At 42.0% G+C, this 27,603-nt stretch overlaps 4 protein-coding genes across 4 annotated transcripts; 1 reads left to right on the top strand and 3 right to left on the bottom strand.

The window, feature by feature from the left end:
• Nucleotides 1–8,379, top strand: dixdc1a (DIX domain containing 1a). Its single transcript, XM_068745598.1, has 15 exons — nucleotides 1–37; nucleotides 3,146–3,303; nucleotides 3,413–3,558; nucleotides 4,294–4,383; nucleotides 4,634–4,687; nucleotides 4,775–4,825; nucleotides 5,093–5,197; nucleotides 5,312–5,356; nucleotides 5,459–5,551; nucleotides 6,067–6,144; nucleotides 6,898–7,059; nucleotides 7,189–7,255; nucleotides 7,453–7,561; nucleotides 7,707–7,815; nucleotides 8,020–8,379. Exons 1-15 carry the CDS (start codon nucleotides 3–5, stop codon nucleotides 8,101–8,103), a joined length of 1,386 nt encoding a protein of 461 aa, XP_068601699.1. The 5' UTR covers nucleotides 1–2; the 3' UTR covers nucleotides 8,104–8,379.
• Nucleotides 8,380–8,760: 381 nt separating this feature from the next.
• On the bottom strand, nucleotides 8,761–10,605 carry pih1d2 (PIH1 domain containing 2). Its single transcript, XM_068745646.1, has 5 exons — nucleotides 10,423–10,605; nucleotides 9,792–9,921; nucleotides 9,496–9,720; nucleotides 9,092–9,366; nucleotides 8,761–8,948 (listed from the first exon to the last, which is right to left on the bottom strand). Exons 1-5 carry the CDS (start codon nucleotides 10,603–10,605, stop codon nucleotides 8,814–8,816), a joined length of 948 nt encoding a protein of 315 aa, XP_068601747.1. The 3' UTR covers nucleotides 8,761–8,813.
• A 353-nt stretch (nucleotides 10,606–10,958) lies between these two features.
• tmprss5 (transmembrane serine protease 5) lies at nucleotides 10,959–18,094 on the bottom strand. The gene is made up of 13 exons (XM_068745764.1): nucleotides 18,029–18,094; nucleotides 16,865–16,994; nucleotides 16,458–16,538; nucleotides 14,715–14,828; nucleotides 14,279–14,414; nucleotides 13,966–14,079; nucleotides 13,815–13,858; nucleotides 13,514–13,676; nucleotides 13,187–13,371; nucleotides 12,600–12,698; nucleotides 12,363–12,505; nucleotides 12,062–12,214; nucleotides 10,959–11,111 (listed from the first exon to the last, which is right to left on the bottom strand). The coding sequence occupies exons 1-13, from the start codon at nucleotides 18,092–18,094 to the stop codon at nucleotides 11,103–11,105; spliced, it is 1,437 nt and encodes a 478-aa protein (XP_068601865.1). The 3' UTR covers nucleotides 10,959–11,102.
• A 5,778-nt stretch (nucleotides 18,095–23,872) lies between these two features.
• On the bottom strand, nucleotides 23,873–27,108 carry LOC137901858 (zinc finger protein 271-like). The gene is made up of 3 exons (XM_068745903.1): nucleotides 26,231–27,108; nucleotides 24,591–25,907; nucleotides 23,873–24,470 (listed from the first exon to the last, which is right to left on the bottom strand). The coding sequence occupies exons 1-3, from the start codon at nucleotides 26,397–26,399 to the stop codon at nucleotides 24,094–24,096; spliced, it is 1,863 nt and encodes a 620-aa protein (XP_068602004.1). The 5' UTR covers nucleotides 26,400–27,108; the 3' UTR covers nucleotides 23,873–24,093.
• Between the last annotated feature and the right edge of the window lie 495 nt (nucleotides 27,109–27,603).

Raw genomic sequence — 27,603 nt, 5'->3', positions numbered from 1 at the left:
TTATGAACACCAGCATGGGAGCCAAACAGATGAAATGGTAAGAGCTTTTCCTTAGTGTCATTTTAACATTACGTCCATCCAGGCTGTGATTTTTATTTTTTTGCTCCAGTGCATGAAGGTATCAGTAACAGACAGATAGAGAACAATGCTTCATCAGGCCTACATTCAGAAGACTAGAAGCATCATCTTGATCATTCGGATGATTATGTGTGTGTGTGTGCGTGTGTTTCACTGTTAGGATCAGAAATGGCAATTTAATAATAACCTTATTGAACAGGTAATTGTTCAGTGCTTACAGTGCAATGGGAGTGGGTGTGTCCCTTTATGTGAGCTTAGTCGCACTTCCTATCCCTCTTCCTCTTCTATTTCTCAAGCTCTTTCATTTCATTCTTTGAAGAATGAAGATTATATATTTTATTTTACACTAGAATAACAGATACAATATTCTTTTCATAGAGTCATGAAAGTGTGATTTGCAACTGTGAATGTTTTTTTTAGACTTAGCATAATTTTATCCATTTTTTTGAACATCGACAAGACAAGATTCTAATGTCAGTAAATTAGTAACTCTAATGTAAATATGCAATTCAGGTTCCGCATTTAAAATGTTAATTTATCAGAATGACATTGTAATGATGTCATTATGCAGAAAAATGTGAGTGACATATTATTTTAAGTAACTCTGTTGCATTCTTAATACTGATGCATCAAATTGTAAGGAGCATTTTAGTGAAAAGATGCTTTCACTGATGTTCTATTGATCTTGGTTGAACCATTGAGGTCTTGAACCATCCCCTCGCCTCAAGCTGGTCTCAAACCGATCACTCTCCTTATGGACTGAGCCCCTTATTGACGAGTCAAAAACGTTATGAAATGAAACAATGAGTGACGGCTAGCAGGAACGTCACTGTATGGCTCTGCTATTTATTCAAAGACATTGGGACTTGACAAGAGAGGCTAAAAATATGCTGCTGTTTGACGTTTATTAAATATTTAAAGCTATATTTACATTTATTTCAAGAAGGTTGTCTCGTGACTGAAGCTGACAGAGTGGAGTAGAAATACTGATAGCAAGTTGACTTGTATATCTTCCTAGAAATGAACTGAAGCAGAATAATAATTCAGCCTAAAACTGAAGTGCAGGCATGAAATAAAGTTATACAAAATATTTAAATGCACAAATATCACTGAGTTCAAAATTAAATGTACAAGAGCATATCTCCACCACATGTTTTCAACTAATGTTAATCTGAAGATCATCATTTGTAAATCCCGGTTCTCAATATTTGGCTCAAACCACAAGCTCTAAATCCATCTGTGCTCGTACTCTTTTAGTTCGACGGAGCAGCGACAAACAGCTGAAGTACATTTGGTTAGAACTGCTGAGGCAATGATGATAGAGGGTTTATTTTGCAATGATAAGATGAGCTGGTGAACACTTTGACCCCCCCACTGCAGAGATCCTCTGAGAAAAATCCAGCAGCATCTGATAAGACCTCCATCGGAGGAGCTGGAAGGACCAAACTATGTGAAGTTCCTCAGAACGGCGGCTGCAGCCACACCGTCTCATTGAACCGTTATAAATTAAAATGTCAAATTCTAACGTTATACTTTTTCTTCTTCTTCAAAGTCTACTCTAGCAACATGATGGGAATGGTGATTCCCAACCCTGTCCAAACTGAAATAGCTCAACAACCTTTGGATGGGTTTCCAAATGCTTAATATTATGACAACCATGGTGGTCCTTTGATCCTCTGACAACCATGATGCTGGTATATATTGACAATGAAATAATTGCAACCGAGAGTAAAGATGTAATTGTAATTAATACCATTTTAATGACACTGGCATCCTCATCCAGAATGAAAATATTAGGAAAAGATAAAAAGTATCCCTCAGGATAGAGTAGACCAACATCACTTGTTGTTGGTTGATCCCACCACCTTCATCCCATCAGCTTCAGATGTTACTCTGTGTTTATTTTAGCTACAGATATGCTTTGTGCAGTGCTACTTCACAAATGTCACCATGTACACCTGTTAAAATAAGATGCTGAACATGAACGTGATCCCTGCAGGACATCAATATTTTAACTCCGTCATTGTCGGCGTATATGATGCTGACATTAGGATTGAGCCCAGTGCACCTAAATACAGTCTCACAAAGCCAATAGCATGACTCTAATCTCGTTTCCAGCTTGTTTGTTTGTTGAGCAGCACGTTATTATAAGAAATCACAGGAAAATGAGCAAAATGAATCCATTAAGGGGCAGTGAGCCCTTTGGATAATGCAAGTGTTCCTGTTTACTCTGAGCTGGAATGTTTGCTTGCGCTCAGCAACGCTATTAGATAAGCAGAAAATCTCATCTGCTACAATCTAAATCATGCTGCATATGCATGGGAAGAATGTGTTTATCTTTTCAAATACAATCCCTCGGGACATTGTTTGGTTTGTAAACACAGTTCAATCCCACAGTTTAAGTCCACAGTTATTTTTTCCTTCTTTTTGGCCTCAGGAGCAGGGCGAGAAAGCACAATCCCTTTCTATCCCCTCTGTAGCACAGAGTTTAGATCTGTTTCCAGAAGAACAGATTTGTTTGCCCAGATAGAGACAGAAATAAAACGAAGGAATCCCTGCCAAAGGCCCATGCATAATCCAACGGGTCATAGGTCGCAGTAGCTGTATCCCACTTCTACACACAAAGTCGAGAGAAGATGACAGCCTTCTTGAGCCTCGGGCTGCATGGAGATTCTTTCAGAAACCACAAAACACATATTCATACAAGCTGCACAGAAGCCAGTCAGAAAGCATACCAGGATTATGAAACGATGGCTGAAGGGGATCAAATTACGGGAGGCATTTCCGGTGGGGACAGAGATCCACACATTCCTTCTAATTTGGTTCTAATTTTGCATTTAATTTGTTAAATACTCTGTGATAGCCTGTATTCCTATGGGCATTACGTGTTTAAAACAGATATGGTTGAAAATATATTTTCCAGATGGAATTAATTCATGTCTCTGAGCCCCTTGGGGAGTTATTAATGTGTATAGCTCCATTTTATGTAGCCCTGTTTATTTATTGTCATTCGTTTGGCACCAAATGCAAACAGACTCACTCTGCCTGTGTCCGCAATCTGTTCCAGTCTCAGCTCAGCCAGTCCTGCTCATTCCCCCAAAGAGGAGGATGTTATCAGCTCGTCCACCGACGGCCCCAAAGAGCAGACTGTTCACAATCAGTCTGAAGAACAAGGGCGACTTCAGGATGACAAATCTGAACTGACAGAGAAGAAATGTGTCACAGGTTGGTCTACTGCACATCGCCTCCTGCAGAGCGATACGGGATGTAATAAATCCCTGTTACCAAATGACGCTCGCCTCTTCCGTGTCCCCTGCGACTCTCGTCCTTCTAGAGGAGGTGTCTCTGTGTGGATTGTGCCCCTCCCTTGGGCTCGATAGGCAGGAAGAGGAGAAGTCCTGGGAGGAACAGCTGGACGCCCACCAGGAGCAGCTGGAGAAGGAGATGCAGGAGGCCAGGAGGATGGTGTTCCGCCTGCAGGTGAGTCCTGTCGATCACGCTGCAAGAAGGTCACAGGTTCAAATCTGAGTTTGTATTGACTGCTGGGATAGGCTCCAGCACAACCAGGTAACGGACAAAACGGTCAGAAAAATGAATGAATAAATGATAATGAAGTACTAATGATTAGGTAATTTAGCCTACCAGTAATTTGGCTCGCAATATTTATTCAATAAACAGATTTGAAAGCTTCATTCACTGCAACGTTAACAAAAATTTCAAAGTGATCCAGAATCCAGGATCTCATCTGGATCATCACCAAAATGTAAAAATCTGTTCCTGGTAACATTCCCAACATTTCTTGGAAATTTAATCCAGATACGTCCAGTACGCTTTGAGTTATTGCGCTAACAGACGGACAGACAGACAAACGCAGGCGATTACATAACCGCCGCCTCGCCTCAGATAATAACAGTATTTTAATGCCACATTTTGAGAGGAACACCTGCAAGCTAACGTGCTATACAGAATCCCTTCTGCCCTCACCTCATGCTATTATTTGTTCTATTTGTCTTTCCAGGTCCAAGTTGATTTAGCACATTTTCATATATTTATATATTGGAAGGGTAAAGTAAGATTGTGTAAAAATCCCAAACTGCTGTGTTTACAGACACACATAGAGAAATGATTGGGGCTTCTCTGTAATCTATATTTATATGACTGCTTTTAGGTCTCATGTTGTGTGTTTACTGCATGTTTGTGTGCTTTCGCCCTCAGGCTTTGCTGCTCCATGGCTCCCATCCCGGCGAGGACCAGGATGGATCTGTGAGCTTTGGAGATAACAGGGCCAGCGCTGAACATCAGCTGGTACAGTGCCCCCTTTCTGCTATCACGAGAACACAACACTCGCTTGTCCCTCTGTGGAGTGTCAGTGTCAGCCATCTGCTCTGATGATATTTGGAGCATCCTGCCTGTTCAGGGTGGATGCAATAGAATAGAGCATAAATGAATCTCTCTGATCTGCTAGCCCCCCTGTGATGCAGGCCCGCTGCCTCCTCAGGCACCCTGACATTTCTCCATTCTCTAATTTCGATGCTTGTACCCTCTGTCTCTGAAGGTTCTAATCCGCAGTCGTCTCGACCAAAGCACAGAGGAAGCTCTTGATCTTAAGGTACAGTGTGTAAATGTAATGAGCCTGTGTATAAATGAGTTCCTTTTCAAGACAAGAGTTCCTGTCTCTGCATCTTTTTATTCTTAGAGAGAGCTCATGAGGCACAAACAGGAGGCACGCCACCTGCAGGCCATCAAGGTATACGTCCTACTCTAATGTTGTCCTTTGTCTCTAAATAATTGGGATTCAATTATATAATTTAGTTCAATTGAACCTTTACACTAGACAAAACAGATGATTCGGTGGTTTTACACTATGATGCTATGCATTATATAATTATATTTGTCATTTATTGATAAAGATAAAGTTTAGAGGTGGATCTGTCCTCGCCATAAGTGGAGTGGATGCAGTGTGCTTGGATTCAGGTCTCCTCTGGGTGTTTCTTATTCTCCTCTTTCTCATTAGGATGCTCTGCAGCAGCGCCTGGCAGTGCAGGAAGACGCTGTCCTGCAGCTAAAGCAGGAAGTACTGAGACGTGACATGGACAAAGATCAGCTGGAAGGGGAAAATGTGAGACAAATGATGCTTTGCATTGGACACAGTGAAGTAGGCTCTTTGACCAGAGAGGTTACAGATGAATGTGAGAGCAGCGTGTCTCATTCTGATATTTATGTGTGTTCGCAGGCCGAGCTCAAGCACAAACTGACTGAACGGAACAGCGAATATGAGGTATTCTGTGATGAGGTTTTTTTTACACTGCAATCAATGCATTGATTGAAGGCATGCATGTATATGAAGACTTATGTCAGTCATCTTTTCTCATCACAATAGCAGCAACTGGGAAGGAAGGACAGAATGCTGCAGCAACAGCAGCAGAAGCTGGACGAAGCTCAGCATAAAGCACACGAAGCCAGCCTTGAACGGGTCAGGGTCACGATGTGTTTCGACAGTACATGCTCAGATGTGAACGGCATGTACAAAACACAAGGAAAATAATAGGTCAAACCCATTTGAGTAAATCGATATAATAAAAGAGCCTCTCCTAAACTAGATTTAATTTCATCTTTATTCAAAACAGAATAAAAATAAAAATGTTCAGTGGACTATTGGCTTTATAAACATTCCATGTAAATTAATGGCAGCAAGGCGGTGTGTGTGTGTGTGTGTGTGTGTGTGTGGGGGATTGACTCTGCCTGTGTTAATCCTAATGAAGACACAACTCACACAGCTGCTCATGTGTGTCGTTTTCTGGAGAAGAATGTTTGTTCATAACACACAGAAAAACAGCCCGTCTCAGGTTTTAGATATATACGTGGTCTAATTCTGTTCTTTTCACGTCGTTCACCTGTAATTATACAATTACAGAGCATCACCAGCTTTGTCCTCTGGAAGATGAAAACCGTCCACCCTTATTCATGTGTTTACATCTTCTCTTGCAGACATTCAGGAGTGAGAGCGGTGGTTACAGTAATTCAGCGGACTCAGGTTCTCCTGCGGTATTCCAGCACTGTGCACCTGTGAGTAGGCCCATCGCTGGGCCCAAACAGAGACAAACAACTACTCATGCAAATTCACCAGTTACAATTTTGGGGCAGCAAATTGACCGAATGTTTTTGGAGGTGGGAGGAAAACCACGCATACACGGGGAGAACATACAGACTCCGCACAGATAGGATTTGAACCCTGGAATCTTCTTGCTGTGAGGTGACAGCGCTAACCACTACACCAACATCAGCTCTAGCCAATGGCTTTTTGTATGGATGACAACTCAGTTTCCTCAAAAGCAATAGTCCAATGATAGTTTGACTTAGGAACCAGCTTCCACAATTTGAAATCACATTACTATGTGATAGTTTTTCCAGAAAATACTGTTTCACTCACAATTTTCTTCAGGATCTACCTCAGTAACATTTGAGGATGGATCAAATGTGACACGTCATCATTGCAGCTTCAGCTACAGTTTAAACGTGTGGTTAACATATGTTGCATTTCTATTTATTATCTCACAGTAGCAAATCTTCCCATAAGACTGATATATCTATTTATAAATGTACTGAATTAAAATATTGAGATCACGTCAAAATGTTGACTGGAATACTAAATTATTAGCCATTATGCTTAAAAAAAAGAACCTATTGTCACAACTAAATTAAATTCAAATGCTGTTTCACATTCTGTCTTCCTTAACTTATTGGAAACAAGCTTCCTTATATTTTGCCTGTACATGGAAAAAAGAAAACTGCATTTACACAAGATGCTATTTGTCACAGGGGGAAGAGCTCCAGCTGGTCAGGGAGGCCCTGCGTAGTTTAAGGGACAGCTTCTCCGGTCACGACCCCCAACATCACACCCTGGACACCCTCGAGCAGGGGGTGTCCAGCCTCATGGACCGATTGCACTCCTTGGATAGCCAGCGCAGACAGGACAGAAGGGTACAAACACTCTCCAATGCACCACAGAGTCAGAGTAAATCTAAAAAGTAGCAACGCGTCTGTCATCTGGTATCTGGCTCAGCCATAACTGACTGGCTACCACCAATAAACAGCTTCTTCTTCCTCTAGGAGGAGTTCAAATCGCCAGGACGCAGAGCCAACTCCACAGACCGTGACTCCTGGCCACCAAGCTCAAGTGAGACAAACAAAAACATTTGTACCGTTCAGGATTCGTAATCCTCGACAAATGTCACAACTTTGGCTGTTAAATCAGGTTGTGCTGTTCCATTACGTTGCCGCGAATGGAAAGGACGTTATTGGCTGCGAGGCTGAAGCCATTTAAGACTCTAGCTTGCTTGTGAAAAAACAATTTTGTGTTGTAATTATTTCCAGAAATGGCACACTCGCACAGCAGCCCGGGCTTGGACAGCACCGTCTCCACTAAAGTGCTCTACTTCACAGACCGCTCACTCACTCCCTTCCTGATTAACATCCCAAAACGGTGAACATAAAAACATCTGGCAGTGGATTTTACATGACATTGCTAATTGTTTGTTTGTGTGTCTGCGGGATTCACGACAATCTCAGTTCTTGTGTGGGCGTGTGATTGCTTGCGTAGAATCATGACTGACTGTCATTTCCTGCAGGCTGGGGGACGTAACGCTCCGAGACTTCAAAACCGCCATAGACAGACAGGACAGTTTCAGATACCACTTCAAAGCCCTCGACCCAGAGTTTGGAACAGTGAAAGAGGAGGTAGGCATGAAATTATAGGTCTGACTTCTTTCCACGTCAAGCAAACATGAAAATGCCAGCTATAGACTGAGCTGTAGTTCAACACAGCTGCAGAGTTACTCTCATTCCGGAGTTTGAGTAGTTATAATTACCGCTTTCTCTTGGGACATCTGCATGTTTTAGCTGCAACAGTTTATAAGTAAATGCTGCATGTTGGCTGTGTAGGTATTCCAGGATGGAGCACTCGTGCCTGGCTGGGAAGGAAAGATTGTAGCCTGGGTGGAAGAGGACCACGGTGAGAGGAGGTAGAGCCACGCACCAGAGAGCAACCACGAGAAACCTCACTTGTTCCCACGGGATCAGGATTCCACTGAGTCTGCTTGTGACGCCGTAATAGAGAGCAGTTATAGTACAGTGACAGAATTAATGGGACCAATGGATTAAGGACCAGTTTGTTGCGTAATCTTGCCATAAAAGGGGATGTGCTCCATATGAGGGATGTGGATATTACGCATCGTCAGCAGCTCATAAAATAACATGTGGAACTGCCACTTAATAATGTGATATTTAATTGTGATGTCATCACTACAGTATGTGTTCACACCTTTAAAATCATGTTTACTGATTGTGTGTCACATGTTCAAGATTGCCAAATAGTGATGTTGTTGTTTGACATCAATTTTGACATTTTAATAAACATCAATTATTGCATGGATTATTTTTCTCTCAATTATTCTCTGGGCATAATTACTGCATGCACCCCCCCCCCCCCCTCCCAGCCATTAGACACCTCCACACCAATAAACAAACCCCATTCTATGCACAATTCATTTTTTAATGTTCAGAATTTGATTTGCTCCTGCAGATGAACTCACACAACAGCACTTGTGTTTTAGTAAAAACACTTACTTTGGATCAGTTTATTCTTTGTTTATTGACTTAGTTTTACATGTTCCTTGAGCCCGATCACAATCAGTCAGCACTCGCCACATTTGTTCCCCCCTCCCGTTAAGGCAGAGTTAGACAACATCCACTCTCAAAGTAAGTATCCGCTTCTTCTTGTTAAAGATGGCAGATGCTGTGTCCTCATTTATAATTTGTGGGAACTCCAATAGCAAATAGTAGACACCCTCTACCTCCAGTAGGACATCATCCTGCAGAGACAAAATGTATCCCGTACATTTATAGGCTCACAAACACCAAAAATAGATCAACGACGTATTTTTGTAACTTCCTACCGACACGTTTCTACAACGGGGGCCATTATATCTGTTAAAGGGAGTGTCTAATGGCTAACCTTGGAGATTCTCAACTGGCAGTCTGACATGGAGCGAATCTTTGGCAGCTCCACTGTCAGTTCCAAGCTGTGAGGAACTCCCGACGCACCGCTCTTCATCTCCAGTTGGTACTGGGGCTTCTGAGGCTGCACATATGTGGTGGAGATGACCTCGATGAAATTCGTCTTCTTGTGCTCTGCAGGTCCGCAGATAATTTGCGCTGCCGTGTCCTCATCCTGAGTCTCTGAGCGCAGAGAGGCGATTTTCTGCAGAAGGGCACCCGGAGTTTGACTGGCTGTAAAAAAAAAAAAAAAAAAAGAAACACTATTAGAGGCCATGGTGAAGGTTGATAGAGCTGCAGCCGTGAGGGAAAGGAGCTCTAACTAACAAAAGTGTCTTCTGGGTATGAAGCTTCATGCTTTACCTGTGTCCGGTTGTTTGGAGCCATGAGGACGCTGCCGAAAGCCGAGCCGCTGGTACAAGTCATCCGGGCTACTTTTTGGGCTACAGTTTACAACGGTGTACTGCAGAGATAATCTCATGCTGAAATGCTTCTGGGCAAAACTCAGGACCAACATGCAGATTTCAGATTTGTCTTCATGTTCCTGCAGCACTGCAGGGTTTAATGCCACATCCGCCACTGTGTACCAATCTGTTCAGGAAAGTAAAGCAATTCATTAGATTTCATTTGCATCATGTAACACAGAGATCCTGCAGCTTGTATTTCACCTTCATCCCTGCCTCTTTCCAGCTTTCCTGCACAAATGGGTAAAGGCCTGCTGGGATCCTGACGCATAGGAACACGATTCCAGCTGCATATGTTGATGTATAATGGCCCTTTATTGGGCCCCTGTTGAAGAAAAAACGAGCGCAATCTGTCAACAGAAACCAAACACACCTGATCTCTGACATTCTAAGAGGCACAGGTGTGCAAGGAAAAAGAAATCTATATGCAACAAATTCGATGTCCCGATATCTCAACAGATGATTACATTTTGGTGATGATCCAGAAGAAATCCTCGATTCTGAATTACTTTTCACATAATTTTTCATTAACATTGCAGTCAGTGGAGCTTCAAATCATATTAGATTTTTTCCAATTAAAATTTTTTTACATTGGAAAAAAGATCCAATGCAAGAAGATTTTGAGTTTCAGCTGCAGCTTCCTTTATATTAAATCTTAAAGTGAGAAAATGTTTCCAGAAGCAACTTAGCTCTGGGTTTCAGAATCCGATGGCTCCCTTTGGTGGACGGACATGAATAATGAGAAACAGCTGGGCTTTCCACACTTTCAAATGAAATGGTCGCCGTGTTGTGGTAAACGTTATCTAAACGTACTGCGTAAACTTACCTCGATTTCGGTGCGCAAACTAAAGTGCAGCTCGGGCGGGGCTCTGAACTCAGCTACTCCCTTCATTTGGTTCTCAATAAACGTTCTGTAGGCTTCAGGGTCGTTTTCACGAAGACTATTCAGCATGGACCAAACGTGGTTGACCTGCTCGAACGCGTCCACGCGACCGCCGGTGGAGGCCATGTTACCGGGAGTCACCAAGCACTACCGTCAGTTAGCTAGCTTAACGCATAACGGAGAAAACGGAGCCCAACTGAGGCGAGTGACCATCTGATCCAGAGTGTTGCTGTTGAAATAAACTCCAAGTATTTTACAGTTATAGCGAAAGTAACTTCACTTAGATTTAATAACCAACACTGGTTAGTTTCTATCGTAGCAAAGGCTAGTTTTTGCTGGATTAATGTTGTCAGTTGCTATGGAAACCAGATGAGCGCAAACGTCACACACGCCACCTGGCGATAGAAAGCAGAGGTGCAGCTAAATAATCAGGACAAAGCTTTCAAAGAGGCATAATTTTTTATGTTCGGTTCATGAAAAACATTACTCAAAATGGCATCTTGAAGTCTTCTTGTGTACGTTACATAACAACATTTAAAGTAAATATATTAACCGTGATTTTCAAATGACTCAAACAATAATAGGAGTTGTGTCATCTGCGTTTTGTTCTCCTTTATCCACACTCAGTAGCTCTGCAAAGAGAAACAAACAGCATCAGCACGTTAAAAACTTTCCTGCTACTGACGATCTAAAATTATTATGACATGTTTAAGGAAATAGTCTCATCCTTTATTTTAGGTAAATGTAGTAACACAAATGTATTCAGCCATAAACAAAACTAAAATATGGCATTTAAATGCATATTAAAGCAGATGTTATCAGCTGAAAGTAATATATTCAAGAAGAGAAAGCAATCAATTCATTCACAATGTGAACAACGTTTTGAATGACTATTGTCTATAGTAGTTTATAGCTGCAATGATTTGCTGATAATATCAATTCATATTTGGTTCCAGCCATTTTTCACCGTAAAATGTGAAACATTTGTTGCTTCCAGTTTGTCAAATGATTAGGTTGGCTCTTATTCTTTCTTATAAATATAACAGAAAAGTGAATTTTGTTGTAGTGTTATTTAATCAAAACAACCATCTTGTAGAGTAGACTAAATGAAATGATTTTTAATATTGACTGATTATTGGGGCAGCACAGTGGCTGTTGTCTCACAACTAGAAGGTTCCTGGTTTGATTCCTTTTTGTGCAGAGTTTGCATGTTCTCCCCGTGTCTGCGTGGGTTCTCTCCGGGTTCTCCAGCTTCCTCCCACCTCCAAAAACATGCAGCTTACCGGTAGGTGAATTGGTTGTACTAAATTTGTTTGCGGGTGTTGGTGTGTGTGTTGGTTTGTCTTTTGTGCCTTTTGTGACCTGTAAAGGCTGCAGACGAGACGAGACGATTGCGATCATCTCATCTATAAGATGGATGGATGGATATTTAGTGAATAAAAGTAATCAGCAGATTGACTGAGAATTTAAATAGTTGCTAACTGTAACGTGCCTACGTGTAAATTACACTGCTTAATTTTTAATATGCTGCCATGTGCTGCATATAACATTTTAGCATTGTCTGTATCTAAACTCTCTTTACCTCTATCATCTCATAGATCCAGCCCAAGAATTCAGCCACTTTGGTGTAGACTCCAGGATGGTTGGGCTCAGCACAGCCTGTCCCCCAGCTGACAACCCCTACCAGCCGCCACACGTTTTCATCCTGGCAAACCAGGGGACCCCCACTGTCCCCCTGGAGAGGCAGACACAAACACTGTTCAATAAAAGCCCGCTCACCCTTCATTATGCCAGCATTTCACCCCAAACAATTTGCAGAAGAGAGAATTCATATTTAAAACACCTCTGCAAGGCACTGTAAAAAAGAAATCCATGCATCTGACCTGACATGCATCCACCTTCCCCTCTGTGTACCCAGCACAAAGCATCCGTGGCGTGATCTCCCCATTGTACATGCAGGTGCTGTTACACTTGTTTGTGCTAATTACGGGAACTGGTGCCTCTTTCAGGGTGTCAGGTGAGTGAACTGAAAGGGCAACATAGATTTACAGCTCATCAAGCATAAATTAGGTATGCAGCAGATGTAAATTTGGTTCTGGAGCAGTTCATCGGTGCCTTACCGCCCTCAGGATGAGTGTATCCCCACCCAGATATCCAGCACTGTGTTCCTCCTGGGAGATCGGAGTCATACTGAGGCAAGCAGATAGGCCTAATTGTATCTAGTTGTGGAAAAAAACAACAACAACTTGCCTTCATAATTCTGGCATGATGTGTTGGAGGATGCAATGTTTTTTCCCCCCACTCAAATCATTTTTATAGTCATTAAGGCTTTTCATGAGAGCCAAACACACACTAATGCAGGCCTCCCTCAAGTTTACCTTGAAATCTGTTATGGTTGATTTCACAAGCCTTTGTTAATTAAGTCCCTCAAGTCCACCTTTTGTTCAAAACATTTGTTTTTCTTGGTGTTATGCATTTGGTTGTTTGACATTCATTGTGCAGAATGCAAACTGTGGCACCAGAAGGCTGTCCACACATGAACACCCTGAAGACGGAAAGTCAAAATTCATCCTTGAACGGGGGGGGGGGGGGGGGGGGGGAGACGTTGTGTTGATGAGAGGGATTTAGTGTTGCGCTGCCGGTTTCCTCTCATTCAGAGTGTGTATTATTAGTCAATGTGAAAATAGAAAAGATGATACACGCTGACCTGAGAAATGTAGCGGCGTCTGCAGCTTCATCAGAGCGATGTCACTGTCATGGCTTCGGTGGTTGTAATCCTTGCTGTAGATGATCTTCTCTACAGCGTATCCTGTGTGTCGGGCCATTTTAGCTGCGCTGCGGGTGACGATGCCAGCGTAGACCACCCAGCTGGATACCTGAGGTAGCCTGTAACTAACATGTCAGATGGGATGAGAAGGCAGATACTCACGTGGAAGGGTTGTCAGGAGTGGTGCAGCTGTTAATGGACCGATAATTCTCCTTCATAGAACCTGTAAGCCTCGACCTTCAGCGTTGAAAAGGTCAGCAGTCTTACTTGTGCACACAGTGGGCGGCTGTGACGACCCATTGACTGGTGATGATGGAACCTCCGCAGGTGTGACGGTTGCTGTAGTAGAGGCTGACCTGCCAGGGCCACCTGCCCAGCGAGGCCTCGACACCCCCGATTATTCTGGGCAGCTTCGCTCGCGTCCCACACTCTACAGAGAAATGCATTGATCAAAGAAGACGCTGGATCGGTCAGAGAGAACTGGTGGCATCTCTCTGTATTCCACAACAGAACGTGGTGCAAAGCCCCCCCCCCCCCCCCCCCCCAAAAAAAAGTTTCATTTGCTCACCAAAACACTGCAAAGCGATCACCTTCCCTGTCCTGCAGCTTCCCCTAAATGAAAACAAATTGAATAACTAATGGCGCATAATTAATGTTTTAGTTGTGGCAGTTTTCTCTGCATTATTATGAGTGTGACACCCCAAGATAAATTGCCTTACCTGAGTTGCCACATATTTTCTAGATTGCTCTTGTGTTCTGAGGTAATTTGTATAAATCCGTCGCTATAGTTTGGCCCAATATCAGTTAAATTCACTCCTTTATGCTTGGTCAGCCTGGCAGGACAACAAATGCAAAATGGATGGGAGTGAGCCTCGAGATAATTAAGACTCATAAGCTGCAAAGCGAGATTGCATGCAATGTATTGGGAGTGCATAAATAAGATGAGCCTTCAAGCATAGCAGGTCTAGATGGAAGTATAAGTCAGCGATGGGTCCAGAGGTGGGGAGCAACGACCCGGGGTGGAGCACCGACCTCAGGTAACCCAGCTGCCTGCAGACCAGTGTTCCCAGTGAGGAGTTCCACCTCTCGTAGCACACGGGGAGCCAGGTGGGCAGCTTCCCCAGCTGGATCTCCAGGAGGGAGTTCTCTGTGCTGATTCTGTAAAACACTGAATCTGATCGATTGATTGATTGATTGATTGAACATACCTCTGCAGACAAGCTCCTAGTCGGCAGTGATGAGCGAGACTCTTACAGGATCGGGAGAAACACGGGCATACAAGCTAAAGTAGTTTTTACATTGTTTTCATGTACATGGACGGGCATCAAGAAGCGGCTGTTGACGGACAGGGCTACTACAGTTCAATCCAAAAATCCCTTCACATGTTCACCGGAAGCCAGTTTGGTGAATGCCAGGACGATACGTGAGAGTGAAACGAATAACTCCAGAGATGGGGAGGGGGACAGACCTTTTCTGGGGTCAGACATAGAAATATCTTCGGTCACATTGCAGAAAGGCGTCTCCTTTGTGTCCCCGAGTCCCACAGGACTCTGAGAGTAGGACGGCCGCAGCAGGAGTTTGACTGCAGGAAGATAAAGATGCAGTCTTTGATTTAGACACATAAAAAAAGCAAAAACTGTTCTTTTGATCTCCTCACAGCAAGTAGGTACCGGGTTCAAATCCTATCTGTGTGGAGTTTGTATGTTCTCCGGTTTTCTCCCACCTTCAAAAACATGCAATTGAGGTCAACGCGATGCTCTGGCGACACATCCGATGTTCTTGAATTACGTATGAAGGACTTTCAACGGAAAGAAGATAACAAGGGCTTTTTTGAAATGCTCCTCTTAGATAGGGTGTTTGACTGTACTTGTACTGCTCTAACATTCATATCTAATAAATATATTCATCATCATCATCATCCGATGTGTACCCCGCCTCCCGCCTGTAGAAAGCTGCGATAGGCTCCTGCAGGCCTGTGACCCGCAAAGCGGAAAAGCGATCGTCTGGATGGATTAACAGACTGTGTGAAGTAGCATCCCACAAGTCAAAGCATGTCTGGTGTATTAAGATGCTTTAATGAAAGATAGATGGAAAAACACGCAATACATTTATACTATATATATATTTTTTTTTTCTTACTATCTGTGATCAAATGTGGTCAAACTCTGACAGAATGTTGTTATTAAGCTGCTCAGTCTGCTCGTTCTTACAAGCCTTTTCTACCCCAGCTCTCATTTCATGCTGCGTCTCTCTTAATCAACGTCAGTCTGCTGTCTCTGGAGTCTGCTCTTCCCGCTACCGCCTTCAATCTCTCCATGTAAGCACCTGGAAAGGGCAGGAAGGTGTAGCTCTCTGCCCTCCACCCCCACGTGTGGAGCTCTGCCGTGCACCACAGTGAACTGACTGCGATGGAGAGTTAGCGTTTCTTTCATTAAATAAAGTAAGAGAGGCAGAAGCTCCAAGAAGACACGGTCATCCATTCATTTCTTATTAAAGTTAACAAAAAAAAATGTAAATAAAAATGAAGAATTAATCAGTGCATTTATTGACCTTCTCATTTTGGTGAAATCCCTTTAAAATAAATGCAATTAAATTTAGAAATGTTGATTATTGTATTAAATTTATATTTTTAGTTATAAGATTATTACAAATGCTGAAAAATAATGACCAGAATATATCACTTGTTTATAGTTACTCAATAGTCTATCAGTTGCATATGTTAAATTTACTATATATATTTGAATAAAGTATGTATAAAGTATCCTGCTCTGATTTATTTAAACGTGTAATTGCCAGTGCTTTTAAGAACATTTTTCCTTGTTTTATTTAAGATGTTTTAAAATTCTTCCTTGCTACATATGGTCAGACTAAAGAAGAAACAATTTGCAGCGTCTTTGACATGCGTTTTTTTTCAAATACTTCACAAACCAAACAATGAGTGCAAAAAAGAAATAATTGGCAGTACAGTACGGATTAATGAATTAAGCCGCTTTCCCTTGTAATGACACTAATTATCAGTTGCTGCAAAAAAATAAATAAATACAAATGTATCTCAAATAATGAAGTTGTCGTCAGGGCTCATCTGCGTGGAGTAATAGTTACCTGAAAACATACAGAAGCTTTAGCTCGAACCACACAGTTTGCGTTTGAATACAGGTCCTGATGAATGTGACGCTAACTCAGTCAATAATGTCTCAACGCAGTGACTCACCGAGGAACCAGACACCTACAGCGAGGCCTCCCAGGAGCCCAACCGCACACACTGCTGCCAGCAGCCTCAGCAGTCTGTGAGCTAGAGCAACAATTATGACTGGAGTTAGTGCCTTCACATCCGTCCACTGTTACATAACAGTTCATTGAAACACAGCACAGAAGCAAAGGCAGAAGCAGTAAGACGTATATTCTCCACATGCACAACACAGAGCAGTTGGAAATTAAGACTGCAAATTGATATTTTTTAGAATAAAGCTCTGCTCACTCTCCTCACAGTGATATGGCTGCTTATTTTTTATACGGGCTTATGCTTTACATTTATCTTTATTTTACAGCTCACTAAGCAAGACAGCCTTTGCAGCCGGATGTTTACTCCCTGTCGGATGTTGCACCGCTGCATCTTACCGTCGGTCACAGAGTGCATCCCTTTCAGCCAGCCCTGCACTCCCTTTGTTGCCACGACTCCCGCTGAATGAAAAGACTGGCCGACAGCCGCCGGGTTCTCAATCACCGATAATGTGTCTCCATCAAGACTCTGTAAGAAATAAAGTTGGCACATCAGCTCATTGACCGGCTGCTCTTATTTGATAACATGTTGGTGTTGCTGACAGGTTGCATCTCAGCAGAGCTCTGATATATATATATATAAACCTGAGTATTATCCAGCTCTAACCAGATGTATGGAATCACAGCTGAAGGAGTGACTCATCCGTCTCCTCGATGGACGGTGAAGCTGAAAACTTACAGTTTCTTATTTTTGTTTTTTTGTATGAGGAATTTAATTCAATTAAAATGCATTGAAATACATTTTCTTCTTCTCTTTTTTTTTTTACTCAGAAAAAAATGCACCACAGAGTGTGTGGGTTTTTGTCGAGCTCGGGCTTCAAGGAGCAGCTGTGTCTGTAGGCAGCATATTGAGAGCGTTACAGTAATTAAAGCTCTCCATAGATGCAAAATGTACACTTGGTACAATTACAGTACAAAATCCATCTAAATAAATGCAACGCCATCTGTTCTCATGTCTTCCTGTAGCGATTGAGTGTAGATAAACATGAAAAACGTTGGATTTGGAACGAGCATGAGCTTCCATACAGGAGCAATTCAGTACAGCTGCACAGCTCAGGTCATAAAATGCACGCAAATTCAAAAAGGAATCAAACACGAGTAAAAAAGCGTCGGAGACAAGCGTGAGACAGGCATCATGCGAGGAGGAAGTGTGTGAACAGCAGCTGTTGCATGCGGTTCAGTATCAGGTGGGAGATGTTCTCAGCTGGAGGAAGGTGTAGTGAATATCCACCTACCATGTTTTTCCTGAGAAGGTGCAGCAGCGTCGGAGCTCATCTGCAGGCAGAGAGGTCTGTTCTGTTCTGTTCTCAGTCGATGCACCATTTGCAAAATTGACAGAATGCAACTCTGGGCTTTCCCTTCACAAAGAGACAATGAGGTCAGCAGCGGTGCAGAGAATGACACTGTTGTCTGTCCAGGGGGGGGGGGGGGGGGGGGGGGGCATGGGGCCTGTAGGAGCAAGTTGAACCAGCTCTTTGTAGGGGGGAGCATCTCCAGAGATACCTTCACACTGACTACTGATTGGGAGCTGGGGTTGCTAGGTAACCCTTCATACCTGTGCCAAGACATTGTCTATTTTGACCCAACGTGTCATTATTACCTGACAGTTTGGTAGCTTCTGTGAAAAGGTCATTATTGCAAATTGTTGAAAAGCTCATATCACATCAATCCTCTGTCATTTGGAGTCCAAAGCTATCATCTCTTAGCTGTCAAGAAGAAAATGAAGTACTTTCAGTCTGCCTGCTGACAGACGAGACTTTCTGCTCCGCTCTACGCTTGTTTAACCGACTCACACGCGGGCCGCTTCTGTCAATACTCAGTTGTTGTATTTCAAATGTCTCGCGTATAGAAAGGTTGACTTGAGATGCTTCAGAGAGAAGGAACCGCCATCGCCAGAAATAGTAAGAATGATCTCAAGCTGGGGTGAGGAAGGCAATGCTGAAAATGATATAAGGATGATCAAAGTTTGTCAAAGTTAAAATAAATAGATGATTTGAGCCTTGCACGTAAAAAGAACTTGCTACACAAAAGGTTGACTGTGTCGGCTGCACGCGCACGGCGTGGGATTAACCAGGTGAAGGGAGCGACTGCCAAGAGGAAGAATTCCTCTTCGTCAGACAGAGGCCGAATCAGAATAATGGCTCATATCTATTTCACTCATCTGACAGGTGCTTTGTGGAATTCAAACAGAGTAATGAGCCTTGCAGCCGTGGTGAAAATTGCATTTGATGGAGCAGCAGCAGCTGAAAATTCAGGTTGCCAGGGTTGTGAGGTTAATGGTATTTGACAACATTAGCATTGTGCTGAATCGTTCTTCTGGACAAACGAAGGAGCTGAAGGGGAGCGGTTTGATCACTTTCACGGGGGTTTCATGTCTCCCTCTTCTGGTGACAGATGAGGAAATAATAGAACAGGGAACATTAACGGAGCTGACATTCACTGGAACAAAGCAATCTACAAGCAGGGATGTGCATTTAATATTTATTTCCCCTTCACGCACCCTTGTTTTATTGAACAATTCTCACATATAAGGTCAGTTTCACAATATTCAACATTGGCCTTTGTGATTTTAAACACAATAAAATTACCTGTCCTGGTAAACAAAGAGGGTTTTTTTTGCAAAAAAGCTTATCGTATGAATGATTAATGGAAATGTTTTTAGGTTTGCGGCTCTGTTGAGTAAGAAATAATCAACACATTCATTAATTGACAATGAAAACAATTGTAAAAAAGTTTTTTTTTCTTTTTTATTCTTAAAAAAAAAAAGAAACTAAGACAAAAGCCCTGATATGAACTTCAAGACGTGTGATTCATGGCAGGGCTGCTGTTTGCCATTGCATCGAATATAACACAGCAGATATCTCACGGATTTCGCCTGATATCAAAAGCAACAGCCTCAAATCTATCTGGGACAGCTAACTATCGGCCAACTACATGTGCTGGAGCTTAATGAGAGACTGGCTGGACTGGCTGCTTTTCATCTTTTCATGACTAATTTTAAATTTCATAAGTAAATCCTTTCAACATGACCACAACAATAACAGTCAGGGGGGGGAGACTCCCCAGTGCGGGATGCATTCATTAATGTATTTATGGAGCGCAGCCCGAGGAGGCCGTGAGGAGGCTGGCTGCTGCCCAGTTTGGAGTCGGATCTATCTGTCTCCGCTCTGAGTGCTCTCCCTGTTTGCTGCAGTGAGATTTGATCAGCTTTGCTCTTATCTCAGCCAGTATGCTGCTCTCAGTGTCCAGAACTTCCTATGTGGTCTCTCAGTCCCTGCTCAGAGACCCCACTGAAGGTTCTGACTGAACAGAAGCGAGAGCAGCTTCTTTGTAAGGATTTGGACAGAGTTTGCCTCGACAATGCCAAAGTCGCGGGCCCACCAAGCCTTTTAAAAGTGATGCATTGATGTGTGGGCTGGCATGAGAGCTGTGCCATTTGATGCTGTCGGCTCTGGCCGGCCCACAGACACCGGCTGCAGTCAGACATGTCAAAGGACACAATCCAAATGCGGCGAGGATGAGAATCCCATCGTTAACATCAGCTGCACTGCACATAATGTGAATGGATCCCAAAATGAATCTATTTTAAATAGATTTATGACGCTTGTGTTAAGAGTTGAATGAGTACCGGTAGATTTATCCCACTCAATATCTAGTTAGCTTCATGCTAACCTGGCTCTGTGCAAAGGCAATGGAATCCGCCTTCCTGCACCTCCAGAGATCAGCCATTAGTGTTCTCAGTCATATATAGTTTAAAACAGGTGGAAATGACACATAGTAGATTATGATGATTATATCATCCAAAAGTGCAAGTCACAGTAAATCTGAATGCCTGTCATGTCTGCCTGTTCAGATCTAAATGCATAATGTGTCACTTCTGACATCTTGGTCTCTGAGCGAATACAATGAAAACAAATTATGCATTTAGATGCAACGGATTTGCATGTCGGCTCAGGAGTTGTTGCCATCACTTTTCGACAATCGGCATTGGCTGATGAAAATAGGATGCGACTCAGGAGGCAAATGCTGAGGAATGAGATATTAATTTAAAGCTTCCTTCATGTTGCATCGCTCTCATCCCTCTGACTACCCTGGTGGGGTTACAGAGAACAGGAACCAACCAAACACTCCAACTAATGGGGGTTTGGGTGTTGCTATGTTGTTGTCGTTGTTACAAACATTTGAATGAATGAATATATTTATTAGATAGAATGTTAGAGTTAGAGTGAATGGTTAAATATCTCATATCTAATCCAGAAGTAACAGAAAAATATTCAGCCCACTGTGAACCGCTTCGGTCATGAAGCAGCAGCACAGGGTGAGAGGTGAAATCTATGATCTATGCCCCCCCCATCTCAACAAACACACACCCACACACACCGCCCTGCTCTGTGTCTGTGCTGGATGTCAGCTGCGGTGGCATGCTGTCCTCTTGTGGCAGACTTGAAGACCTCCATATAATAATGTCCATAAAAGATCTGCATACCGGTACATTAATACAGAAAATCTTCAGCAATAACATCCAAATGTTTTAAATATGCAATATTACATTTAGTATTTTGGTGCTTTTTTTTATGATATGCACTTGAGGTCACCTTTTCTGAAAACCCAACATTATGTGTGATAATATTTCCATTTAGATTTTTTTAATGTGAACCAGGTTGTAAATACACCCCAACACGTTTCTGACAGGTCTGATGGTGCGCCATCCCCATCATCGCCACTAATGGGATACAATAGTGTCTGCATTGAACGTGGCAGGATGAATAAATATCTATCATGTCTGTGTTTGCGCCTTGCCTTGCAGGAGATCAGCGGCTCCTCTCCAGATGGTGGGTGGGTAATGTGCTTTGCCCACGACGTTCGCTCTAATTGAACAGAGACGATTACATTATCAGCGGCTCACACCCGATCTGCCCCTCTGGCATGCACCGGCGGCACTGTGGCAGATTAGAGCGGGGGGGTTACAGAGGCGCAGGGGTCACTGGAGGTCATTGTAATTATTAGCAGTGAAAATTACAAATTTGTTTCAAATTAATTTTGAAGAAAAAGACAGATAGGCAAAGTTAGAAACGCTTGAGTAATCTCAAAGTTTCCCCAACACTTACCGAAAGCTGCTGTTAATTTTCTGACTTCTCTGACTGAAACATAAAACAATGTTATCAGATTTTTCCTCATTGAACAACATTGATTGATTGGAAAACGTATTCAGAGCTGACAGATGAAAAGGATTTTAAAATAATTCACTAACTGAGTAATTACAAATTAATAATAAAGTATCTACATGTTTTTACATGATTTCATAAATTGATGAATCAGGCTGTCATTATATTCCAATTTGATGATGCATGGAAGAATAAAAGAGCGTGTCTCTAAAGACCAAAGGGCCAAAACACTGAAATGATCTATCAATATTTCATGCCACAGTAGGTTTTTAAAGAAAGACAAACTGGGTCATGTCTGCGGATATTACAGTTTCCTTTACCCGCTGTCTTTGGCAGCTGAACCAGCCGGTGACGGCTGCAGCTTTGACATTGTTTGCTCTGAACGATGTCACTGTGATCTTCACCCTGCTTCATCCACCACTTATTGCTGCCAACTTTTTCTTGTTGCAACCTTTTTCAAACAAAGCAAATCAACTTGGGACACGACTGTCAACAGTTTCAAACGTCATATACGTAAGATCTGCTCTCCGTAGGTAAACACTCAGGTCAAGTTTTTACACAACTCATGCTTTGTTATCTTTATGATCACTTTGTGACCTGTCAGCAGTGTTGGGAAAGTAACTAAAGTAACTAGTATATTACTTTAAGTTTAAGAGGATGAAATTGAATTTAGGTCACCTAATTTATTTATTTTTTCCGTACAAAGCATTTTACTTTCTAAATACTTGCCGACTGATGCCCGAATTCATTCATGAAATTAAATTTCTTAATCCCAATTTGGCAACAGAAACTGAAGAACGTGCAGTCATGTGGTCAACTCTGAAAACAACATAGGAATGAGCTGACGGCCATAGCAATAGCCAATCATGCTCATGTCGATTAATGAGAAGTGGCACACTGATCAGTAAATAACTTTACTGAGCGAAAATGATTGAAATAATTTTCTCTGTACAGAGTTTGATATTTTCCTACGTTCTAATTGAAACATGAACACAGCATCATTTTGTCTCTTGGCTGAAACTTGTAGGTCTTAATTAAATTCTTAGATGTTTAGACATTCATAAATCGCTTAGATTAAATTTAACAAAGAGCATCTGTTCTCGTCACTGCAGTAACAATACTACTATCGATAAACCGGATTTATTAGTCTGTTCCATGTGTGAACACCTGTCGCCTTAAAGTTCTTATCTTTCCATCAGCGAGAAAGATTTAAATGAATTAAACATTTACGACATAAAGTACTTTGAGAGCGTGTTTTAGATACAAACGAATCCTCCGCAAACCATCCTGCCCGCTGAAAAGCGTCAACCTGCGCCTTCAGATCCACGGTGAGACTGAATCCGCGTTTCGGGATGGCTTCTGGTCTCCAGGAGCCCCAACCCTGCAAACCCTGGTTTTATCATTTCTATTGTCTAACTTTAACTTTTTTTTTCTTTTCTTTTAGCTGTTTTCGGGTTGATAAGGACCCAAAATCACCATAATAGTGTAGAAACATGGGAAAAGTGAGTTTTTCATAATATGGGGCCTTTAAAAGAATGTCCTTTGCAACAACTTCCATTTCTGGTTGCTGACTACTTTCAATAATTTCTCTGCAGTCAGAAAACAAAGTGATTTTTAATATATTCACACAGAATGATAGACATGAACAAAGTATTCAACACAATCAACATTCAAGAACAAATATTTCTACATAACAGGTTCCTGAAGTCAAAGTTCAATTCTCAGCAATCCTTCTGAAAGAGACCAACTCGTTGTGCTCCATCTTACAAAAATCAAAAAAAATTGTCAATTCATATACTAAATATATTTTTTCATAGATATGTCAAAGGGAGGCCTTCCCCCCAGGGTGGACACATTTCATGTGGCGTTTCAAAACTTTGGCCTAACTGAAAGGTTTTTCACACACTGTACGTCAGTCTTTTCCCATTTTTATTGTCATGTGCCTTTTCAAATTAGAATTTTGTGTGAATTGTTCACGAAATGTTTGACAATCACAAGGCTTCTCACCAGTGTGGATTCTCACGTGATTAATAAAGGTACTTTTCTCTCTGAATTGTTTCCCACATGTTTTACAGTCAAAGGGCTTCCCACCAGTGTGGATTCTCATGTGGACATTCAAATTAGATTTTTGTATGAATTGTTTCCCACATGTTTTACAGTCAAAGGGCTTCTCACCAGTGTGGATTCTCATGTAATTGATGAGGGTACTTTTCTCTCTGAATTGTTTCCCACATGTTTTACAGTCAAAGGGCTTCTCACCAGTGTGGATTCTCATGTGGACCTTCCAATTAGATTTTTGTATGAATTGTTTCCCACATGTTTTAGTCATACGGCTTCTCACCAGTGTGGATTCTCATGTGATTAACAAAGGTACTTTTCTCTCTGAATTGTTTCCCACATGTTTTAGTCATATGGCTTCTCACCAGTGTGGATTCTCATGTGGACATTCAAATTAGATTTTTTTATGAATTGTTTCCCACATGTTTTACAGTCAAAGGGCTTCCCACCAGTGTGGATTCTCATGTGATTAATAAAGGTACTTTTCTCTCTGAATTGCTTCCCACATGTTTTACAGTCAAAGGGCTTCTCACCAGTGTGGATTCTCATGTGATTAATAAAGGTACTTTTCTCTCTGAATTGCTTCCCACATGTTTTACAGTCAAAGGGCTTCTCACCAGTGTGGATTCTCATGTGGACACTCAACTCAGATTTTTGTATGAATTGTTTCCCACATGTTTTACAGTCATACGGCTTCTCACCAGTGTGGATTCTCATGTGGACTTTCCAATGAGATTTTTGTATGAATTGTTTCCCACACGTTTTACAGTCAAAGGGCTTCTCACCAGTGTGGCTTCTCATGTGGACTTTCCAATTAGATTTTTGTATGAATTGTTTCCCACATGTTTTACAGTCATACTGCTTCTCACCAGTGTGGATTCTCACGTGATTAATATAGGTACTTTTCTTTCTGAATTGTTTCCCACATGTTTTACAGTCATACGGCTTCTCACCAGTGTGGATTCTCATGTGATTAATGAAGGTACTTTTCTCTCCGAATTGTTTCCCACACGTTTTACAGTCAAAGGGCTTCTCACCAGTGTGGATTCTCATGTGATTAATGAAGGTACTTTTCTCTCTGAATTGTTTCCCACACGTTTTACAGTCAAAGGGCTTCTCACCAGTGTGGCTTCTCATGTGGACTTTCCAATTAGATTTTTGTATGAATTGTTTCCCACATGTTTTACAGTCAAAGGGCTTCTCACCAGTGTGGCTTCTCATGTGTCTTTTCAAATCAAATTTTTTTATGAATTGTTTCCCACATGTTTTACAGTCAAAGGGCTTCTCACCAGTGTGGATTCTCATGTGGACATTCAAATAAGTTTTTTGTATGAATTGTTTCCCACATGTTTTACATTCATAGGGCTTCTCACCAGTGTGGATTCTCATGTGGACATTTAAATCAAATTTTTGTGTGAATTGTTTCCCACATGTTCTACATTCATAGGGCTTCCCACCAGTGTGGATTCTCATGTGGACATCTAAATCAAATTTTCGTTTGAATTGTTTCCCACATGTTTTACATTCATAGGGCTTCTCACCAGTGTGGATTCTCATGTGCACTTCCAAGTGAGTTTTTTGTATGAATTGTTTCCCACATGTTTTACAGTGAAAGGGCTTCTCACCAGTGTGGATTCTCATGTGGACTTTCCGGCTCTTGTGTGTTGTGTAACCCTTGTTACATAATGTACAAACATATGGCTTCTTACTTGCGTTATTTCTTCCCTGGGATTGAAACTGGGGCTCAATCTCAACGTCTGTTCTGCTCGTTTCACCTCTTTCATCATGGCTGACAGACACATGAGAGCTGTTAGAGATCAGCAGGTCAATGTCTGCTGCTCCAACCACAGAGATTATAACCGGCATGTTGACGACAGACTCTCTCTCTGCTGCACCATCTTCATCTTTCATGTACAGAGTCTGATCTTCACTCTGGTCATTTTCCTCATGAGTAGGATCCACCATGACGACATGAGTCTCCTCCTTCCGTACAAGCTGCTCTCGCTCCTGACTGGTGAGGAGTTCCTCCGGTTCCTCTTTCAGGTGAGGAAGCTCTGGGTCCTCTTGCTTCATGCTGGACTTCACCTCCTGGTTCCAGAACTGCTGGTCAGCAGGGACCTCCTCCTCCTCCTCCTTACAGACATGACGCTGCGGGCGATCTGGAGGGACAGAGAACAAGAGGAGTGCGACGCTACTGTGATGACACAGACATAGATGATAAAGGTGATGCATATATTTATTAGATATAATGTTAGAGTACAAGTACAGTCAGACAGTAGCATGTATTACAGTACAAGTACAGTCAAACATCCCTTCTAAGAGGAGCATTTCAAAAAAGCCCTTGCGGTCTTGTTTCCGTTGAAAGTCCTTAAACAATATATACATACATATATACGAGGAAAAGAGTTACCGTTTGATAACATATGGATAAATTGACTGTCAAATCTTCCGTTTTATCAATATGTAATGAGTTTTTGTTTACCTATCCTGTGTAACTTCAATTCGAGCCTCAGGCTGCGATCCAGCAGTCCGTGCTGACGATATATCTCCTCGTCCTCGGCGGGAGGTTTTTCAAACTTTCCAAAAATATCCTCTTCAGGAGCTGTTGGTCGCTTTTTAACTACATTTCCCAAGAACTCAAATGAGGACATTTTTGTTAACTGAACGAAATCCTTGAGAAACAAATAAAATACCGACTTTCACTGATTTTACGTGCACAGAGAGCTAACGCTACAAAAAGCATGCGGTGACTTCCGGTTGTTGTCCCCCCCACAATAACCTCCGACTCGGAAATCATCTAAGCTTTTTTGTTCCGCTGTCGCTGTGGGTAAAACTGATCAAAATTCGAGTGCTTCAAATCAATAGAAAGGAATAATCAACTTCCATTTATTCCATGGACTGAAAAACTCGAGAAACTTAATTTCCTGAAATTTAAAGGCGACATATTATACCCTTTTTCCACAAGTTAACGCAGTTCTCGGGCACGTGTGTGTATGTGTGTGTGTATGCATTATGCTCGTTATTTCCGTTCTAAACCAAAGCTACTTCCTGGGGCCAGTGTTACGGTATTATTAGTTCACTATTTTAAAAAAAAATCATAATTAGTTGAGTATACACTAAATGTCCAACCTAATTTTCATCTGGGCCAATAATTGGTGACTCCGTACTTCTCATTTAATTGCAGTATTCTGTATCATGTAGGTTGGATTCATGTTTCTGTAATTGGCTGCTTGTGTGATTAGTGGGCTTCTCTCTTTTAATAGTTGTCACAAATTATATGAGATGCCAAGAAGAGTAGAATATCAACTTAACACGTGTTTGAAAGGGATGAAACTCTCTGGACTTCATAACTCAGCAACTTTGGAAAGATTCTGAATGATGATGGATTGCCTTACTATTTTGTTTTAATATTTGTGGTGTTTTTTTTTCACTTTTGCTTATATAAAATAGATTTCCATTTACACGGTACAGGCTGGACTTGATCTGACAGGATTTCAGTAAAAAGAAAAACATTCACAATATACTTTGAGAAGCCACAAATGGCAACATTAAATTTCAAATACATTAATCTACTCATAAGAAACCCAGCACAGACCCAGTGTATGCTAACTGCTGACGTTACTTGTAATTGAGAGGTCTCCCTCTGCACTGTGCATGGAGTAGTGGGAGATGTGCTTCTGATTCTTAGCTCCCTTCACATCTGGGATGAATGGCGGGCCAGCTGTGGCTCTGGCAGCGGGCCGTCAGAGGTCACCACAGAGCCGGGAGAGGCTCCAGCTGTTTGCAAGTCAGCCAGATGACACACAAATTCTCAAAGCAGCTTGAGACTGTGAAGTTTTGTGGAAGAAGCCAATG

This window comes from Brachionichthys hirsutus, chromosome 11 (assembly GCF_040956055.1).
Source record: "Brachionichthys hirsutus isolate HB-005 chromosome 11, CSIRO-AGI_Bhir_v1, whole genome shotgun sequence".
Classification (NCBI taxonomy): Eukaryota; Metazoa; Chordata; class Actinopteri; order Lophiiformes; family Brachionichthyidae; genus Brachionichthys; species Brachionichthys hirsutus.
The sequence above is the reverse complement of the archived record's forward strand: the minus strand, read 5'-3'. Positions and strand labels throughout refer to the sequence as shown.

Coding starts and splice junctions, on each gene's coding strand:
- pih1d2 (XM_068745646.1), bottom strand. CDS start 10,605: ATGGCCTCCACCGGCGGTCGCGTGGACGCGTTCGAGCAGGTCAACCAC. Junction 9,922..10,422: donor GTTTGCGCACCGAAATCGAG/GTAAGTTTACGC, acceptor TTTCTTCAACAG/GGGCCCAATAAAGGGCCATT. Junction 9,721..9,791: donor CAGGGATGAAGGTGAAATAC/AAGCTGCAGGAT, acceptor CCTGAACAGATT/GGTACACAGTGGCGGATGTG.
- dixdc1a (XM_068745598.1), top strand. CDS start 3: ATGAACACCAGCATGGGAGCCAAACAGATGAAATG. Junction 4,826..5,092: donor GCCACCTGCAGGCCATCAAG/GTATACGTCCTA, acceptor CTTTCTCATTAG/GATGCTCTGCAGCAGCGCCT. Junction 5,552..6,066: donor ACGAAGCCAGCCTTGAACGG/GTCAGGGTCACG, acceptor CTTCTCTTGCAG/ACATTCAGGAGTGAGAGCGG.
- tmprss5 (XM_068745764.1), bottom strand. CDS start 18,094: ATGTCTTGGCACAGGTATGAAGGGTTACCTAGCAACCCCAGCTCCCAA. Junction 14,829..16,457: donor TGTAGGTGTCTGGTTCCTCG/GTGAGTCACTGC, acceptor ATCTTCCTGCAG/TCAAACTCCTGCTGCGGCCG. Junction 12,699..13,186: donor GACGCCGCTACATTTCTCAG/GTCAGCGTGTAT, acceptor TTCCACAACTAG/ATACAATTAGGCCTATCTGC.
- LOC137901858 (XM_068745903.1), bottom strand. CDS start 26,399: ATGTCCTCATTTGAGTTCTTGGGAAATGTAGTTAAAAAGCGACCAACA. Junction 25,908..26,230: donor ATTGAAGTTACACAGGATAG/GTAAACAAAAAC, acceptor CTGTCCCTCCAG/ATCGCCCGCAGCGTCATGTC. Junction 24,471..24,590: donor GCAGTATGACTGTAAAACAT/GTGGGAAACAAT, acceptor CTCATTGGAAAG/TCCACATGAGAATCCACACT.